General features: G+C 41.7%; 1 protein-coding gene across 2 annotated transcripts in view; it reads right to left on the minus strand.

The window, feature by feature from the left end:
* Window positions 1-6,074, minus strand: part of LOC125738445 (coiled-coil domain-containing protein 91-like) — an 85,672-nt gene extending 79,598 nt beyond the window's left edge. The window contains exon 1 of one of the 2 annotated variants that reach the window (XM_049007379.1): window positions 5,918-6,074. In XM_049007379.1, coding sequence (XP_048863336.1) covers window positions 5,918-6,016 — 99 coding nt within the window. In that variant the 5' untranslated portion in view covers window positions 6,017-6,074. The remainder of the gene's footprint in view (window positions 1-5,917) is intronic. The other variant, XM_049007378.1, reaches the window with a different exon arrangement.
* Window positions 6,075-19,576: the final 13,502 nt, after the last annotated feature.

Raw genomic sequence — 19,576 nt, forward strand, 5'->3', positions numbered from 1 at the left:
AGACTCCCACTGGAAAGAAAAGATTGCTAAATAAAAATGCTTGGATTTATTCTGTAGCTGAGAAAGAATCTGAGAAAGATTTCAAAACTGGTTTTGTGGGGGGCGGGGATTATTTAAAAACCTCATAAAATGTCACATTCCGTCCTCCACTGAACTTCAAGCTTGACATCACAACTTTTGTTGCCAAGACAAAAAAAAAAAAAAGCCAAATCCGACCTACGTGAAAGGAGCTCATTCTCATTCATGGTGCACGTAATATACAGCGTTACAGGATGGCATTAACACTGAGAGGGAGCCAGGAGTGAGGCTTCCTGTTTGAGGGACACGTTGAAGCCTCAGGCGAGTCATGGGGGACACAGAGTGGGCCACCAAGGCTGTTCAACAGCACTCTTAAAACAGGGAACGCAAACACACCACGCAGCAGGAGAGCAGTTCCAGCACTTAAGGCTTTCTGGCAATATTTACTAGTTTAGACCCACACAGGGAGGGCCTGCGTGCTTCCTTGGAACCTGGGCAGCAGGTGAGCCACAAGTGGCTAGATAATACCAGGTAAAATGAAGAAACTACTCGGCCGATTGAACACTCGGACATGAAATTACTCCACAAACCTTACTACTTCCCATCTGCATTTCTCTCATTAACGAGCGACTCCTTTGAATCGGACAAATAAACAGTGTCTCATAAATAGCCGGTCGCTAAGTGACTGCGATTATGGAGTTACGTGATTAAAAGGCTAAGCGAATAACCGCAAAAAGCTTCCCAAAGACGACTACGGATCTATCGAGGCCCGTAGTACAATGTGGTTTTCAATTTAAAAGGAAAAAGAGAACAACACTCAAACACAATGTATTGGCATACACAGGAAAGGGGTCTGACAGACAGTCCTTTCAGGGATAGATTTCACTCTGGATAAACACAGTGAGACCTCTCTGGCGGCCGTCCTTAGCCACACAAACACAAACACCGGTGTTGGTTCGCTTCTCTGTGGTCCAGCTCACACACCGAGTATCCCCTTCACTCGAGCAGGCGTCTGAGCATAGACCCCCCCCTCCTTGCTCAGTGAGGCCTAAACTGTGACAGACATCAGCCAGGCGTTGCTCCTCTGAACAAGTCCTCGTGCCCTAGGCTCACGATGGAAGCCAGCCCAGGCCAAAGCTTGGGGTTGTCAGACCACGAAAGAACTCGAGTTCATCCCTGCCCTCTCGTCTCTACTAGAAGAGATAACACCGCATGCAATACCACATACAAACCTATTACATTAGCATGCTTCGAAGGGGGGGGGGGGGCATTGATTAACCAGTTGACCGTGGACCCCTAGAGGTTATTCATTCTCTCTACTTGGGAGTTTTTGATTCGTCTGGCTTTATTTCATTCATGTCTTTATCTTCCCTATTCCCCTGTATGAATGATGCAGAAATATATCAACACAACCAAGTAAAATGCCTCAGGGCGACTTCGTCGTGAAAAGTACTATATAAAAATTTATTCAATTGAATTGAGTAAAAACCCATGTTGATAATGGTCCATTTGACAGACTCAAGTACTGAATTCCATACTGCACTCACACTTACAGCCTAAATACTGACAGACAAATAGCCATGTATTACCGCTAGGGAACCCTGGACTAACTTAACGGTTTGTGATAAACTTCTAATGGGTGTTTAGTAGGAGCGACCAGCCAAGATTACTTCTCGGCTTTTCTGTTCCACTTCTATTAACATTAAGGGAATAATATTAAATTCAAAGTTATATTTGTTCAAGGATTAATACTCCAAAACACATCCCAGGATCCATCCGGCATGGCAAACTGAAAAATTATGAAGACCCTGGCCAGAAATCAAATAAAACTCATATATAAATAAAACTGTCCACTAGTCAAATTTATAAGCTTGCCCCCTCACAAAACAGACTCCACAAAACGCAGAGAAAGAGGAAACTGCAATTTCAGGCCAAGCTAAGTCCACAACAGCGGCCATAGAAGGCAACAGTCCAGTGGGTCTCGGTAAATCTCCAGTCTTTTTAAGAGCGAGGAAATAGGTTAACCTTGTCCAATCAAACACACGCTGAATTCAATTAGGTAATTATGGGCTCAGGTACAATGAAAACCAGAAAGCCCTGCACCCTTCAGGACCGGAGCCACGTACTTCTTGGTCCAAACACCAGGTGCACTTTGTGACCACAGTTCGGTTGAGCATGTGGGGGGAACGGGATCTTTCATGTGGTCCTAAATACACCGCAGAAGGAGAAAGGCGGTGGGCAGGCAGCCGCTGGCCTGAGCGGAAAGTTCATTTGAGGGGAACCATAGATTTGGAAGTACCTTGGGTATAACAGAGTCTATGCGCACGCACACGCGCACACACACACAAACAAACAGTGGAAGGTCCCAGAATTTCAGCAGGACCCCATGAACATTGACAACGCTGAGCTCTAGGATGGAGGATGGCAAACACCCAGGACTGTGTGATGGAAGTTCTCGCTTTCAGATCTATGAATAGAAACCATTTGTTCAGAATAACCCAGAACTTCTTCCCCTGTACATTTCCCTTATTGACGTGGAATTACGTAAGATATCTGACCAACGGGTTGAGAAAAAAAAAAATCTAGTGCAGGCTTGGGTGTGATTTTGACCCATTCTTCTCAACAGATTGTCTTAAAATCTTGACGATTCCAGCAGCCCTCTTGACATGTTAAGCCAAATGCAAATCAAATTCAGCACTTGGTATATCCAGGAAGAATAGCAACAATCTGTAGAAAGAAAATCAAAGATCATTTCCATTCAAGACTTCAAAAACAAAACAAAAAAAAATAAAAATACATTTACTATTCTAAAAACACACTAAGGTAGACATCAGACAGATACAGAAAGTATCTTAAGTCAGAAACTCAAAATAAAACCTTGTACTCCATCCCAGGGCCTTAATTATACAGTATAGTATAATTTTTCTACAAATCTGGTGTCTGTTCTCGTCAGATTACACACAGCGCGACCAACTGCTGCTCATCTGAAGCAGACCACAAGTTTGTATAATGCTGCAGTAGTACCACAAGCGAAAAGGAGCATGGTGAGATTCTCGACACCGCGATTCCCCACGCTGAGCAGCCCATGACACACCAAGCCAACGAAGAACTTTCCCACATGTGATGTGGAATGAAGACCTACAGCTTCGCCACACCATGCCTGACAATTAGCACAAGTGTGTCCAACATCAAAAATAGGTAGGAGACAGATAGCACCTTTTCATGCCCAGCCGAAATGAAACAAAGACCACAGCCACCAAACGCACCAGCTGTTGAGTCTGTTCCCATCGGGAAAGCGACACAGTAATTACCCAGACTCAAGGGCCGTCTCTACCAGCAGGCCATAAGACTCCTCAACTCCAACACTTAACACTACAAATATTTACTGGAATTATGTTCGATTATTCCCCAATATGTTTTTATAATTTAATTTTAGAAAAAAAATATTTTCTTCATTTTCTTTCATCTTCTTATCCTCCACTGCTGAGACTTGTTTTCCCGTTTATCCTCTTGTCCAATCAGTAATTAGTTAGAAAGTAACTGTCAAATTAATATCAACTTGGTTAGTACATGCTGATGGGCTACGAGAAGGTTTTTTGTCACCGAGGTGTCACACAAGAACATCTCATGACTTGGTAAAAGCAAAGACTTCTCCCAAGAGTTTCGCAATTTGATTGTTGCACAACATGTTAATAGAACTGGTTACAGACATATTTCAAAACTTCTGAATCGTTCAGTGGCACCATTGGGGCCTTTATAAGCAAACATTACTCCAGCATCAACCAGCCATGTACAAGAGCTCCTTGCAAGTTCTCTGACCAGGGAGTCAGCAGGATAATCAGAAGAGCAACCCAAGAGCCAAGGACCACCCAGAAAGACTTGGAGGCAGCAGGCAATCGTTACGGAGCAAACAACAGGCAATGCACTCCATCAAAGCCTCTATGTGTGTTGAAACTCTTTTAAAGTTTGCTACACATTTGGACAAGCCATAGAAATACTGGGAGAATGTTGTCTGGTCAAACAAGACCAAAACTGAACTTTTTGGTTATCATGCTACACACCATGTTTGGAGGAGAAAAGGCACTGCACATCGCCCAAAAAACGCCCGGACCTGCACATCGCCCAAAAAACGCCCGGACCTGCACATCGCCCAAAAAACGCCCGGACCTGCACATTGCCCAAAAAACACCCGGACCTGCACATTGCCCAAAAAACACCCGGACCTGCACATTGCCCCAAAAGCACCCAAACCTGCACACCGTCCCAAAAACGCTACACCAGCAGTGATGTTTGGAGGTGGAAGCATCATGATGCAGGGCTGGTCGCATCTCATGGTACTGATAGTCTTCGTATAATGGAAGGAACGATGAATGGGGCCATGTGCCGAGATGATGAGGACAATCTGTTCAGACAAATAGGCCAAACTCGCACCCAGCACTGCAGGCCATTCGTTTCATCATACAGGTACAAACGAAAGCTTCTCCACTGTGTAATAAATTTCAGTCAGTGTTCAATACTTAATTACAATTGACTTTATATTTGTGGATTTCTTGAGGTCATACCAATGTTTGATGAAAAAAATCATGCGAACAGCCTCACTGGAAATATATTTCTGAAAAAAAAAACTGCTGATGTGTTCAATACTCATTTCCCGCCCTGTAGATGGTACTACAATAAAGACCCACTTGACTTGATTAAAGGTAACTCACTAAAAATCTGACAACAGGAGAGGAAATAGTGTTATACATGTTATATAGTACACCTGCAGTCATGCCATGTCTGCTCATGACTGCCATGAGGTCCAGATCTTAAGAGTCCTGGCCTAGTGTGTCATCAGACTCCAGTAGAAGCAAAGACTTGAATCGGTGTGAAGAGACGGAGTGCAAACCTGCGATGCTAAGGCAGGGCTCTTCAAATCTGGACCTTGATTCCAAATCCAGGCCTTGTTTTCAATTCTCCCAGGTAGCCAGTTTAACAATTACTGATTCTGATTGGCCACAGAAGCTTCACACCTGGCTCACAGGAAATGGAAAGCTGGAAAATCAGCACTCAAACCTTGAGGACCGTAATTTGAATAACCCTGTCCTAAGGGAATACCCCTGAATGACCATGAAAGCATCACCATTCAAAAAAGCACAGATAACAGCAAAAACGCTAATTCAGCACTTCTTAAGTTCTTCTTAAAATGTGTTCCTTTAAAATAAATAATTATACTGTTAAAAACTATCATCAAACATCACGATAATTTGTACTTTAAATTGCTGATGAATATTATTAAAACTATTCATGTCCAACAAAGATGCTAGGATAAGCAATTGCAACTACGTTTGATTGTTTCCGTGAAAACTGTGTCGTGTTCACCTTCCTGGGGAACTCTTTCTGAAATATGACGTTGCTCTTGTCGGATATCCCGGAACACACCGCCGTGCTCACATCAGTGCACAATTTTTCACAACGTCGCTGCATTTTGGAGGAAGAGCTTGCCCATGACTATATCCGTGTAATGACGATATGCATGCCCAGTAAAAGCAGCATGCAAGATCACACATACATGCAGTGTTCGATGCTTGCATTTCACCTCAACCGTCACCATGAGCATTCAGGTATAAAATGCATGTTCGTGGATGATATAAAACCCACTTCCTAGGAGTATCGGACTTTGGTCGAATCACTCAACATCAACTTTAAGTCAATGATAATGATACATTTGTTTTTGCGATGGCACCTTGTACTTGCACGAGAAACTTTTTGGAGCCTGATCTCGCTTCCTACGTCGCTGATGCAAGTAAAACGGATTTATCACATCGACGTAGTATTTTATTAGTATTGGTTTCTTTAAAAAGCATTCGTGTGGGTGTATATATTATGTAAATCATCAATAGTAAATTAAACGCTTTACCAAAATGCTGGTCTTCCTCCCAGCCGGTGAGTGTAATGATCTGCACCTGGAGCAGGAGAGAACCGACCCGGAAGTGTAAGAGTCGCCGGCTCCATGCATCTTGTGGGAGGGAGGAGAGGATCGCCGACCCGCTCATGTGCATCATATTCCGTTCGTTGTTTTAAGCAGCTTCTGTATCTATCTGCTGCAAATAAACGTCCAGCGAGGCTTTATTAATTTTACAGTGCCTTGCATTTTTTATGTCTAACCCAGCAGTGACCTGTTGTCTAACTGGAATGGTGTCGATGTATACGAAATATATTAAAAATGAGATTTTTAAAAATGAGTTTATTTAATATCATCCAGGTTACTTACACCTTCAGTATTAACGATATCATTTGTTACTGTGAAAATGCACCCAAAACACTTAGAATATGTCAGTAAATTCTTTATTTTGTATGGGAAATGTTTTATTCATAAGCAAAAGTTTCTAAATTCCTCTCCAAGCTTCCCACTTTTCTTGATACTTCTCCAATAAAAAGTGACAATATATATACCCAAAATTAGTGCATGCAGATATGCAAACAATATAATTTTTGTAAATGAGCCAAATCGCATTTTTTTAAATAATTCCATCCATCCATCCATTTTCCAAACCGCTTATCCTATTGGGTCGCGGGGGGTCCGGAGCCTATCCCGGAATCAATGGGCACGAGGCAGGGAACAACCCAGGATGGGGGGCCAGCCCATCGCAGGGCACACTCACACACCATTCACTCACACATGCACACCTACGGGCAATTCAGCAACTCCAATTAGCCTCAGCATGTTTTTGGACTGTGGGGGGAAACCGGAGTACCCGAAGGAAACCCCACGACGACACGGGGAGAACATGCAAACTCCGCACACATGTGACCCAGGCGGAGACTCGAACCCGGGTCCCAGAGGTGTGAGGCGACAGTGCTAACCACTGCACCACCATGCCGCCCCCTACTTAAAAACCAATTAAAATTAATTAAAATGTTATAATCAATAACGGTTAAAGATTAATTAAAATGTCTCCCTTTATTTGCTAAGCACGCAGAGGTACGTTAGCTGAATGACTGCAGGCAGGGAACGGCGCGTTTTTCAGCAGTACACCGGAGTTAAACTTACGCCGCATTATTTACAGTCACATTTAACATCAACCCTGACGGCCATTACTCTTAGTAAAACCGAAATGACTCTTACTGCGTTAAAATAAGGCAACACTGTGATTCTGAGACATTATTTTTGACTTAACAGTTTCTTTGTCCAATTCCTACTTATTTACGTTTAGGAGAGTACCAAATAAAAATTAACTTATTGATGCAAAATTTTCAATCAAAGGCAGCTTGAATAGTAAGTATATGTTTTTTTGTAATGCATTTATCTTATTCTGTCTTGATCTTATCATATCTCATTCTATCCTATTTTGTTTTATCTCCGTATTAACACTTAATATCTCTACTAATCCTCAATGGATGGATTCTTGACAGGAGCTGCTGTCTCAGACTTGATGCTCTGGATGCCCCTGGCCACTCAGATCACAGTCCGTAAGAGCCATTGCAGTCCGTTCCTTGTTTTCTTTGCTGAAGGTAGGCTAACAGGGGCCTCTTCCTTGTGGCTCCTGCTTCCTCGCAGGGGGGTGGCCTGCTCCTCCCACTTGGGCCAGCCCTTTGACCACAGTCATTTCCTTGTCTTCCATTCTGGGACAGCTGATTGAAATCAATCTCCTTCTCAGACTGGCCAGCCAAAGCAGTATTATGTGTTAAGACAAGGAAAGATTATTGATATAGCACATTTTATACTGTAAATCAAGAGTTCTGATAATGTCTTTTAATGCAGGGCTTTACCTTTGGCATGTCCCACACCCTCGGTAGAGAATGAGGCAGGTCCCTATCATCTGTTCTCTTGACCACGTCGTTAACCATCATAACTTTCTACAATTTCCTCCTGCTGTTCTCTTCCAGGGTCTCATTTTTTTCCCGAAAATGTCATATTCCTTGTATGTTATTTTAACTTTGATGTTAATTTTGATTTTAGTCTTGATTAGTTTCATTTCTTTGCTCTCCATTTTTTTGATGTTCAGACTCTTCAAAATATAGCCACTCGTTAAGATACTCGTTAAGAAAATACCTCTGAATCTTGTGAAGGTGAAGGTGAGAGAGAATGTGAGACTGAAAGAAGGTTGGTTCGGTGGCTGCATTGAGGGGGTCCATGCTGGTATGGCGGTTGTAAAAAGCGACCTGCAGTTTGCCAGTCAATCTACATCCCATTCCTCACCGTCGGACCTCAACTTTGGGTAATGGGCAGTGGTGGTCTAATGGTTAGGGAAGCAAAGTTGTAATTGAAAGATTGTAGCTTCGAATACCTGACCAGTGAGGTACCCTGAGCAAGGTACTGCTCCCCAGGTGCTGAATTAGCTGCCCCCTGCTATGTCACAATGTCACATATGGGTTAAATGCAGAGGACACATTTTGTTGTTGTGTGCTGTGGTGTGTCAACAATGATCACTGATCACGAAATTCCAATTTAAATAACAAGATTGCAAGTACAAGCGACTGAAATGAAGTTTCTCGTATAAGTTATAGAGTGAGAACATTGAAACAGAGCCACTGCTTCTTAAGAGGAGTCAGTTGGTTAGGATGGTTTGGGAATCTTACATGGATGCAGCTTGGACATCTCCTAAGGGAGCTGGAGAAGGCCCAGCACACGCTGAAACAACTGCATCTCCCAGCTGGCTCTAGGAAATCCCTAGAACAAGCCTATGTCCAGGAAGCAGTGCTTCCTTCTGACCTGCTCAACATGCTGCCACCACGACCCTCACCTGGAAAAGCAGTGGGAAAATGATGATGATGAAATCCAACCTTGAGTTTTTAAATACAATGGAATCCCAAATGGCACAGGTTGACTTCTTGCAGGCATTCTTTCTGTAATGCACTTCTGACATATTAAGTGTTCAAAACAAGAAAGGCACCAATCTATTTGAGGTGAATGTCTTTAGTAACCTTCCAGTTACAAGTCAAAATGACATATTCCAGAATTTTCCAGGCCAATCAGATAATCCCTACATTCTAAGGGAGATTTCGCTTGAACTCTTTGAACCCATAATATGAAACATCTGACAAAAAAACATGCTGCACGTATTAATTTGTTGTCACAATAGTTCTAAATCATACAAAACTGATCAACATTAACTTCATTTTTTCAAAAATAGGTTCGTTCTAGAAAGCTCTTTAATTAAAACAAGGGAAAACAATGAGAGGGGAATAATTAAGTGACATTTCAAGTTAAGTTTTCCAGTGGAATATTTCTTATGTTGACAAGTCCAGAAATAACAACTACCCCTAACTTTAAACATATAAAAACAAGAGTTTACACAAGATTGCGTGCTCGCTTGCTGGTTTTGCAAACAGCTACTTGTGAAAAAGAGACCTTGGTTTTTGATGATGATGATGATGCTTGTGTGTGGAAAAAGCAGTTCATAGAACAGATATGACAGTGACATGGGCATTCTGGGTAGTCAAAGAAATCCTCCTCCGTACTGTATTTCCTGTTATTTAATCATGTTATAACTTGCCATTTCAGTAGTGCATTGGCTAAAGTTAAACCAAATTATATACATGTATACATTTTTCAAAACACATAAAAGGCAGACTCTACTTTAAAGTGATTCGGACATAAGTCAAACCAGACAATAAAGTGTAAACATCCATCCATTCATCCTCCAGCGGCTTACTTACCCTATCCTAGGAAGCAGAGGACATAAGGAAGGGGACACCCTGCACTGGATTCCAGTCCAATCCAAGGCACAGACACTATGAGAAAGTTCAATATACCAATTCACCAAACTACATGTCCTTAGACTGCAGAAATAAAGCTGAAAACTACAACATGCAGTGGAAATGGGATTCATGACCCTAACCCCAGGGGTGTGTTATTGAGGTACTGTGCCACCCATGCAAAGGATGAGTAATCCACCCTGGGTTATTCTATTCCCTGTGAGATATTCTCTATTTTCCATATTTATGGACGGCGACAAACAAAAACCCACAGCTTTTCTGCACTGGTCTTGTGTCATTCTGGCAGCACGTTCAAAGAAAACAATGTTTAATTTTATGCAGAAAGTATAAAATTTTCTGCCAAATGGGTTATTGATAGTGGATTATGTTAATAAATAAATGTTTTATTTATTTTTATTTAGCTTTTGCTGCCAGTTGGCCTTTAAATGTTTGTTTTCAGTAGTGGTAGTTCCAGAAGCTGCAGTTATCTTATAAAATGAGTTCTTGCAATAAAAGCATTTACAGGTCGAGATCACTGACTTAGAGAAAAGTAAAATGAGTGCAATTAGGCTAATTTATCTCTGACATAAAATAATCTTGTAAAAGAACACAGTATTTTTTATTACACATAGATTTTAGTTTATAAAGCATGCCTCCTAAATTTTATTGTTGAGTGAGATAAAAATAAGGGACTTAAATCCTTCTTGCTATCTAAAAAAAGACTGCTGGTTAGCTACATCCTATAAGAAACAGATGAGCAGCATTTTAAAGTTTCAGTTTGTTTTCTGATTTCTAAAATGTACTATTATTTTTATATATATAATTTATTTGCATGTAAAGATTCTAAGGCTCCAAAATTATGTATTAATACAACAACATCAACAGATTCTTAAATTTAAACAGCCTGTGCTCAGGACGTCTGAGTTACTTGGGCAAAAGCAATGTGAAATTAATTTGTGTGTTTATCATTCATATTTCTTATGAAGTTGCATGATATTAATGTCATTTACAGGTGATCTTAGCTGTGGCACTCCTCCAAAATTTCCCATTTTCTTTCTGGTCTTCAGGCTTCCTGACAACATGTTCATTGTTGTCAAGTCCATCCACTTTGTTGATGGTTGACTTCTTTAAGCTTTAGTTCCTTTAAGCACTATAGTCTGAAGTGGAACTACAGTATCTTTGAAATGCCCAGAATAAGATTCAGAGTGGTCACTTGAGCTTCAAGGGACAGTCCAAGGTTGATGGAATAATGTGAACGCGTGTAAATATAAGTGTATCGAAGGTAAACCAAATGTGTTTTGGAAGGTATTTTTGGAGTTTGAATAAGACTGTATCCAAATTCCTGTGGCATAGAATCACTTCAGATGTTCAAGTATAAAGATGAGAATTATGTTAGTCCATTAATGAAAGTCTTCTCTTCTGGCAAAAACAGGATGGAGCGCAACTCAGAATATTCCTGTGTGGGGGCAATCGATCAAAATATTTGACCATGGGCCACATACTGTACATTTGTACCATTGTGACAGTTACTGTCTGTATGAATTTGATGTATTGGTTAGAAATTAGAACTGATGCAGAGCTTGAGCTCAGACGATCTTCTTCATAAAGAAAGCCACTGTTTTTATGTTACATCTCCTCTCTATTGAACCATTAACATAGAAAATAGCAAAATTAAAAAAAAATGTTTACCTATTTTCAATAAATATGTATGGATTTTGAGCTAAATGATGTTGACTAATGTTCTGGTGCATTACAGTTTATAATTATAATAGAAACACCTAAAATTCTCACACATAATCTTGTGAACACATTCTGGGTTATATGTTCAGGCATATTGACCATCCTTTCACCACCTCCAAAATGATGCTTTGGGTGGACCAGCTCTGTCTGGGAAACCTGTGGGGTGTAAACACGACACTAGTGATTTCATGAGTAAGATAGCCTGGAACACGATCTGGTCCACACACTGAAGCCATTACCACCAGTCTTAGCCACAGCTTTGACGCATCCTATTGGTCACAATAAAAACACAAGGCCTGGGATCGACTGTAAATAGTAGCTAGTCTTGGTGGGTGGGAGAGAATGATGGTTACTATGGTGTCTCTGTGGAAAACCTTGTCGACGGTTTTTCAGACATTCAGACGATACCCACCCCCCCTACGATCTGGAAAAGAGAGCGGGCAGCTTCAATCGGCTACAGCTGGGCTTCCCGTGAGGTTCGACTGATGACAAATGGCACACTGACAGCTCAGTAGGCCTTCCCAAAGTTGTCTCTGAGGGGAGAGATCATTCGTCTTTGTTGCCGGTCATCGAGTGGATTTAGTCTTTCATCCCCTTTCCCAGGGCTGTAATCAAGGAGAGCAGGCAGGTTTTCCCTCCATGATTGTTTTCTTTCCCTTCCAGAACATGCCATGGTTTTTGTTTTGTCTCCCCGTACTATTTTCAGTTGGCTTTGCCCTTTAACAGTCCTACACTTGTTGATCAGGAGTTCATGCCTGCGAGCAGTCAGTCTGTCTGCTCAAATTGTTTGGATGATTCGGGTATGAGGTGTGGGATGCTGTCTCTGGAGGTTTCTGTAGGAAAGTTTGGCTTTAGTGACTGTTTCCATCGCCATAAGCTTCTCTGACTTATACAGCTAATAATAGGAGCAGCAGGCCAAATCCGAATCGTTTTGCATCGGCGTCAGACATCGTTTCTCCAATTTCATATCATAACAAGCAACTTCTCAAGGTTCTGACCGCCACCGCAGGCTGACAACACAAACCTAAGACACCAAGCCTGCTTTAAATAGACTGATTGTCAAGAACATAAAAGGAAATATGACAGTCTTGGGGGGGTGGGGGGGGAGCTAAAACATGTTTGTTTGAACGATAATTTAATTTGAAGCTTTATTTGAACATTGCGAAGAACATGCGCTGAACTATTCAAAATAGGAGAGCGTAATTGAACTGAACTGAAGCAACGAAATTCCACCCATAGACCATTATCGCATCTTCCGGTTGAGCAGTAATAGAGCCAATCGCCGTGCAATGTTTGTAAACGCCAAGGAGGACATTCTGAGAAAAGTATCAGACGAGAAACAGAGGCTGTGAATATCCCTGTAATTACTCAATCAGACAAGATTTTCCCTCGGCAAGCCATGGGCCTCCTCCACGCGCTCTGACATTCTCACCCACACAAGCACTTACCCATAATGCCAATCTGTATCAGAGAGGGGCTGCCGCAGTCTGACACTGCGGCTGGTGAAAGCTACTCCACAGACAGAACACGACGTCACCACTCCCTTGAAAACAGAAAAGCCTGCGACGGATTTAGCCGGCCTGCGGAATCCCACCTTCGTCAACAGGGTTTACAACCGAGCTATCTTTACCAGGGTCTTTGGGGCAGTAGCGAAATAAAGTAAACTCAGACTGTGAGTTATGCTGTGTGTTTACTGGCTGCGGAGATGTAGTTTGTGGTGAATCGCTGGGGTTTGGGCGAACGGGCCCGGGTGGTGTCTGTTTGGGGTTTATACCCAGGTCCAACTGGCAAAGGCCCTGCCAATAGAGCTGAGGTGAACAAGTGAAGGGACCAGACTCTGGGCTGCTTGTGGTTAGGGAACGAGACTGTGCCCTCCTCCGTTCCCCGGGGATCCAGACCTGGAGCACGTCCATGACCTCAGACTAGGCATCATAGTCAGAGGCGCTGGGTGCTTCAGGCATGCCAAAGAATCACAGAGGTCTGCCTTCTTAGCTAACATCGGGCAAGAGGTAAATGCCCTGCTGATCATTTAATTCTTCCAATAACAACGGACTAATATCTCAAACACACGGAAAAAATTATTTACCTACATTATCTACACCCTCATATTCACAGTATACCTGTTACCAAACACAGAATTTTGAGGAATAGCGATATGTCAACATTACCCGATTTAGTCAGAGGAGAAGCACAAGCTGTTTCAGAGCATTAGCACCTCGCTGTGCTGTCTTCTGTGTTTTCATTGGAGGTTTACAAAAGAAACTGTTCCATTTCTGTGAAAATATTCTGCATAATCATAATGATAATAACTATGCATTCCCGCCCCAGGCTAACAGTACATTACTGTATGACTTGACGGCTTCACTCTGGACCTTGCCATCACTAATATAAAGTACAAGTGCTCAAGGCTGAAGGGGAGAAGCTCTCTGAACATCAGTTTGAAGGGTATCACTGGCTATTAAAGGTGTATGGAATGAGAGAATGTCGTAGTAGGAAAGAAGTGTCTTTCATGGCATGAGTTGCTACAGTACACGATGGGCCATGGAAAATTTCACGTTTGTAAAACCATGAAGGACTGTTCACTTTTGTGAGACTGTGAGGGAAGTCCTTATCCATGTTGTCGCCACCAGTTCTACTTTCTGGTGCCTGGCCTGCTAGTGGGACCCAGCTACACATTAAGTCTTCATAAGACTGCAGGTGAATGAGTTTCTCACCAGGCGGCTATGTTTTATTTCCATGGCTGTCAGTGGCTGCTACAGACGACTAGCAGACGATGGCAAATCCTTACCTCTAGTTTCCGAAGAGCATACGTGCACCGGTTCTTTTCCTGAAGCCCGGAAACACGACTCTTGAAGTAAACAAAGGCCTCGAGTGAATATTTTGAGCGAATGATGGATGGCGCGGATGCTGAAGACGTACAGCATGTTTCCAGATACCTGTGAAAAACAGAGGAAACATGCTGTTAGAGGCTCAATAGGCTGGAAGCTGAATGTGTAGCATTATGTTTTTTTGAGTGGACAGATAGGGTGAAATGCAGTTCAATGCAGTGAAACTTAAACAATGAGGCTGTTACCATATTGCTGGTTAGTAGCCTCTTTTGCTCTAGATAAGCCCTCTGGTTTAGGCTTGGCACCAGTCTGTAGCAGCATCGTTCTCTCTGTGGAGTCGTCTGGTACACATGTGCAGTATTATTGTGACATTTCCCAGTATAGTTAGTCTAGGCTGGTTGATAGCCACTTAATACAACAAGAGGAACACTCGAGGACAGATGGAAACCATATCAAAGAACGTTCTTATCTTAATTTCTAGAAAAACAACAAAATCATTTATGTCACTTGGTAACTTTAGAAGACGCACTACCCCAATTCCAAAATGTCATACATTTTAAATGAAACCCACCTCACATAAACGCTGTTAAACCCCCCCGATCCCCCAGTTTCTGGCAAAGCACAGAAATAGCAGGTTTTCAACACTGGCAGTAAAACATGTTCAGAAACACATGCTTTTGTCAGCTTGGCTCCTACATAATTCTTGTGGTTAGTTTACTGTGGTTTCCATTTGGAAAGGTGTCCTTTGATATGATGTTAAAGTGGCCTTGTGTAATTCATACCTCTTAATTTTTCTGCCCGGCCGTGTTTAGGGACAGCTGAGCGGGGGCCAACCTGCGAAGGACAGCACCAGTGAAGAATAGAGTTTCCAGTTGAAACCAGAGGGAGGAGGCTGCCAATGAACCCGTCTTGTTTTGAGGTATAAAGTGGGTGCAGACCCAGTGTTGATTGGACCCTATTGCTCATTTCCATTTCTGGAATGGAAGCTGGCAGAAAAGTAAACTGTACAACAAAGAGGCTGGTCCTACATGGACCATCATGGACAGCCAGCATGAAGATTGAAGCCATGCTCTGGTGTCTGCTAGCAGATGAAATAGCCTGGATTCTTCTCATGTTTCACATCTTACTCTACAACACAAAGGAAATCAAACCCTACCAGTGGCTATTAATAGCAAGGACCACAGACGACACCATATACTGACATTGGTGCCCGACGTGTCTGCGTGTGTGTGTGTGTGTGAGCTCTCCAGGTTATGGGGACAATAGGTTCCACCTGGGACTCATTTGACCAGGGTCCTCTACGATGCTCTTCAGGATTCTTCTCCATCTCAGTAACCTAAACATTTAATTTATTCTTGGTCTCAGAGACCTATATAATGCACATATAATGCACACACTATACACCTTCCTGTTAGCGAGACTCAAACTTATTAGGAAACTCACTGTTGCTTATTTCTTGAAGAATGTCTTTTGTCCCTGTACCTAAGGACTTTTGTTTATAAATTTATCCAATGCATCATACCAGGAAACACCTGGAACACAGCTGAGGATACCCTAAATGGTGTACTAGTCACCTCACTGACAGCCTGAAACACTATGGGCAATTTACAGATGCAATTCACCATGCTTCTGGAGTGCGGTAGGACGTGCACACAAAACACAAGGGAAATGTGTAAAATCCACACAAGACCCTCAATTCTGGCAGTGTAATGACACACTCAATCCACTGAGCTAATGTGCAACAAACACACTCATTTTAAGTAACCCAGAACAGCCACTGACTTTAACTGTCTTTAATTTACGAAATAAAATAATTAAATGGGCTTTGTTTTTCGAGTTTTGTAGTATGAGTTACCCACATGTGCATAAATACGGCATGTTTTGAGTAATGATGTCCAGAGACAATTTTGTTATTGAAATGAGAGTAAGCCATGAGCAACAGTAAAGAGTATATTTCATTATATTCAGGTGAATCTAATTATAGTTTCCTAAGAAGCAAAATTAAAAAAAAACTTTGTTGATAATTTGTAAAACTTGGAATGAAATGAATAGTAACATTTTAAAATAAACTCCCAGAGGTTAATGTATTCCAAACGTTAACATAATATGAGACAAATTAAAATTAGTAAAAATATTTTGTGACTTTATAATGTGCTTTAGCTGATTGTTAGGTATTTGATCAACCATTTCTAAATGTTGAAAGAATAAATGGTTATTTTACTAATGAACCACATATTCTAGGGAGATGCATATACTGTTATGTCTGCAGGCCTTTTCTTGTACGATTAGTAAATGAATGTTGTTGGTTGCTTTTATTGTGCTTTTCGTACAAATAGAAAGTGACTGAGAGGTGAAATTTAATTCCAGTACTTCAAATGAGAGTCCCAATTATCTTCATTTAGGACAAGCGGGAATGGAAAATGAAGAATGAATGAATGCGAGTAATTTTATGCTGATTAAAGGAACTGGAAAGATAAATCAGGAGCATTCCATCCTTGCTAGAACACTCATGGCCTAAGACAGGATTCTAGGAAGTCTAGTATTTTCCAAGTAGAAGCTTCTGATGGCCCCACAACCCTGAACTGCTGTCTTTCAAATAGCCATATTCAACACGGCCTATCCTATGTTATCCCAATGTGTGATGCTGGACCCCTCCCGAAGGGGTGGAAGTGCAGTCAGGGAGTTCAGTCTCCCATACACCTTGCCAAATCAGGTGACGAGGCGGAGCAAGGCCACAATGACTACCCAAGACTAGAGGGAACCTTCAAGGTGACGGAACTGTGTGGGTTGCTGTAGTACAGTATGGGCAAAAGCACTGACCAGGGGGGTGAGTGTAATATTCCTCATTACACAGTCGGTCTCCGAAGAATCAAGGATGAAACCAAAAATTCCTTGCTCAGCGTTTGTATATAAGAAGCCTTGGTGGAGGCAATGCTTCCACAAAAATAATAGAGCTGAATCTGAAAACCTCTAAAGGCCTCTAAAGACATCTCAGGTTCATCTGTTGCAAGCCATCTTTCAATGTGCTGTTCTGCCTCGATGGAACTAAAAGAATGACTGACACCACCAGACCCAGAAATATGATTGCCGTTGTACTGATGTATCTGATCTTTTTAGAAGCATCCGATCAGCCTACTGCAGAAGAGTACTAATCAGCATTACACAGGCTGGCTTCTTCTCCACAGAACATCTTGCATGGTGCGAGGGACATTTTTCAGTGAGATATGTGGATTAGTGAAAAGCAAAGGTCACAGGAATAAATAGACCTAGGTGTTAGGATATAACAGATAATAGTCTGAGATGCACAGATTAGTGAGGTAATGTGATGCAACAAGCCACCGGATCCTGATGGGAAACCTGGTGGCAGCAACCATCGTGATGCGGTTGGTCAGGATGGTCACCATGATCTATTAAGATCTATTTTATCCAAGACAGGATAAAAGAAAGAGAAAAACTGCATTTCACTGCCCCTCTGGAGTAGAGTGAATTGGTGAATTATTTTGTTTTTCACTTGGTATTTAAAATTTTCAGAGTTCTAGGCCTGAGGTGTTTTTATCTGAAATAAAGTCCCCTGAAAACATTCAGTCATTAAATCAGTATCAATTAACCCTTTACAAGTCCCTTTAATGAGCCAACGTATTTTCTAAGTTATTTGTAGAAGAGTAGTCTGCTGGGGCGAGGTGAGGAAAGTCTGAGCGATGTGTGGTAAACAAGTGAGCGAGTGGGCCACCGTCTGGTTGGGGAGACTGGCTTGCCACTTTGAGTTTTCACCGAAATGCTCAGCAAGTTCGGATGGCGAGTGACTGAGCGCCCATCCAAAACCACGGCCCTCAGCCGAAGACCGGAAAACCCTCGGCCAGACGGCAGGAGTGGAAACTCAGAAGTTCACTGGAGACCAAGATTAGGAGGGACACTGCATAAACAACAGGGGTGTGTGGAACAAACCGCTACACCGTGGCTTGGATCGCTCCCACACTGTAAACCACTCAAAAAGACTTGGGTTGGGGGGTGGTTATTGCTCAATTAAAGACATTTCAGGTGTGAACAACTGTAAAGAGTTTTTTTAAATTTTATTTATATACACACACGCACATGTACACACATATAAAAAATAATATATAATCACAATACTGGGATTAATTATTTAATAATGTGCCTTAAAATTCTTCCTAAGTACATGGCTCAGATGAAAAGCAGCATGTTGGTTTTGTCACATAACTTAGTTTACATAACTTCTAGAAAGTTTTATTCCCCGGTTTTTAATCTATCAATATCACAATCGCATTTCATCTCATAAAGGAATTAAGGAATTCAAATAAATTCCCTTAAATTCCCACTCAGGGTCTGGTAGTAAAATATAACCTTATAAACAATCATTTTCAGTTCAGTTTATGTCCAAATAAAAGACAGAAAAAGCCAAATAGTTAAAATGTGTCAACCGTGTGTGAAAAGAGATCGGGTTCATTGTGCTCGTTCTGGTTCAAAGCTTGCCGTGAGTAAGCTCCTGCATGCGTCCAATTACACATGCAGCATGTCTTCTGTTACCACAAGGCGGAGATGATGACTCGCAAATGATGTCAGGACACGTTAACCTTGTATATATGTTGAAAATCCAATGTGCCTCACGACTAAGCACAGAGGGCCTCGGTTGAGGTTGTGCATCTAAGGTTGCAAGTTCTGATAGAAAAGCTGTATTTACAGTTAGCTGTACTCTCAAGAAAACAACGAAAAGAAGATTGATCCCTGTATCTAGACCTTTCCAAGATCTATCTAGATACAGTATCAGCTCCCACTGGATTGCAAAAGATGAAGAGGAAATAAGGCTGAATTTCAGCTTTTCCTGAATCAGTAAGTCGTTTCATTTTTATTTGTTCACAGTACTGCCATGCTTAATACAAGTTTAATGTCATCTATATTTTTACAGTATAGGAAAAAAATGATAAAAATTAGATGCTACTAAACACGTGCATAAGTTATTTCTGTTTTCCTTTCAGTAAAGTGGCATAGTAGTCCCTAGCACTGAAAAATAAATGTTGGCCTTTTGTAGAGAAGATAATTATACAATAGGTCATATTTCATGCTTTTTTTCTGTGCTATTTGGACATTCTTACAGATTTATTCCCTGAGTTGCGATAAATGCACACGTTCGCATTATTCATGTGGCTGTCAAATTGAATGCAAGACCTCAGGGCTGGCAGAATGGTCCTCATGTGGTCAATTTACCTCACAAAGCATGGTATTGTTTTGTTGACTTAAAATTTAATAGGGAACACTCAATAAAACAATGTGTAACCAATTCCCCTAGATAA

Source organism: Brienomyrus brachyistius, chromosome 3 (genome assembly GCF_023856365.1).
Source record: "Brienomyrus brachyistius isolate T26 chromosome 3, BBRACH_0.4, whole genome shotgun sequence".
Lineage (NCBI taxonomy): Eukaryota > Metazoa > Chordata > Actinopteri > Osteoglossiformes > Mormyridae > Brienomyrus > Brienomyrus brachyistius.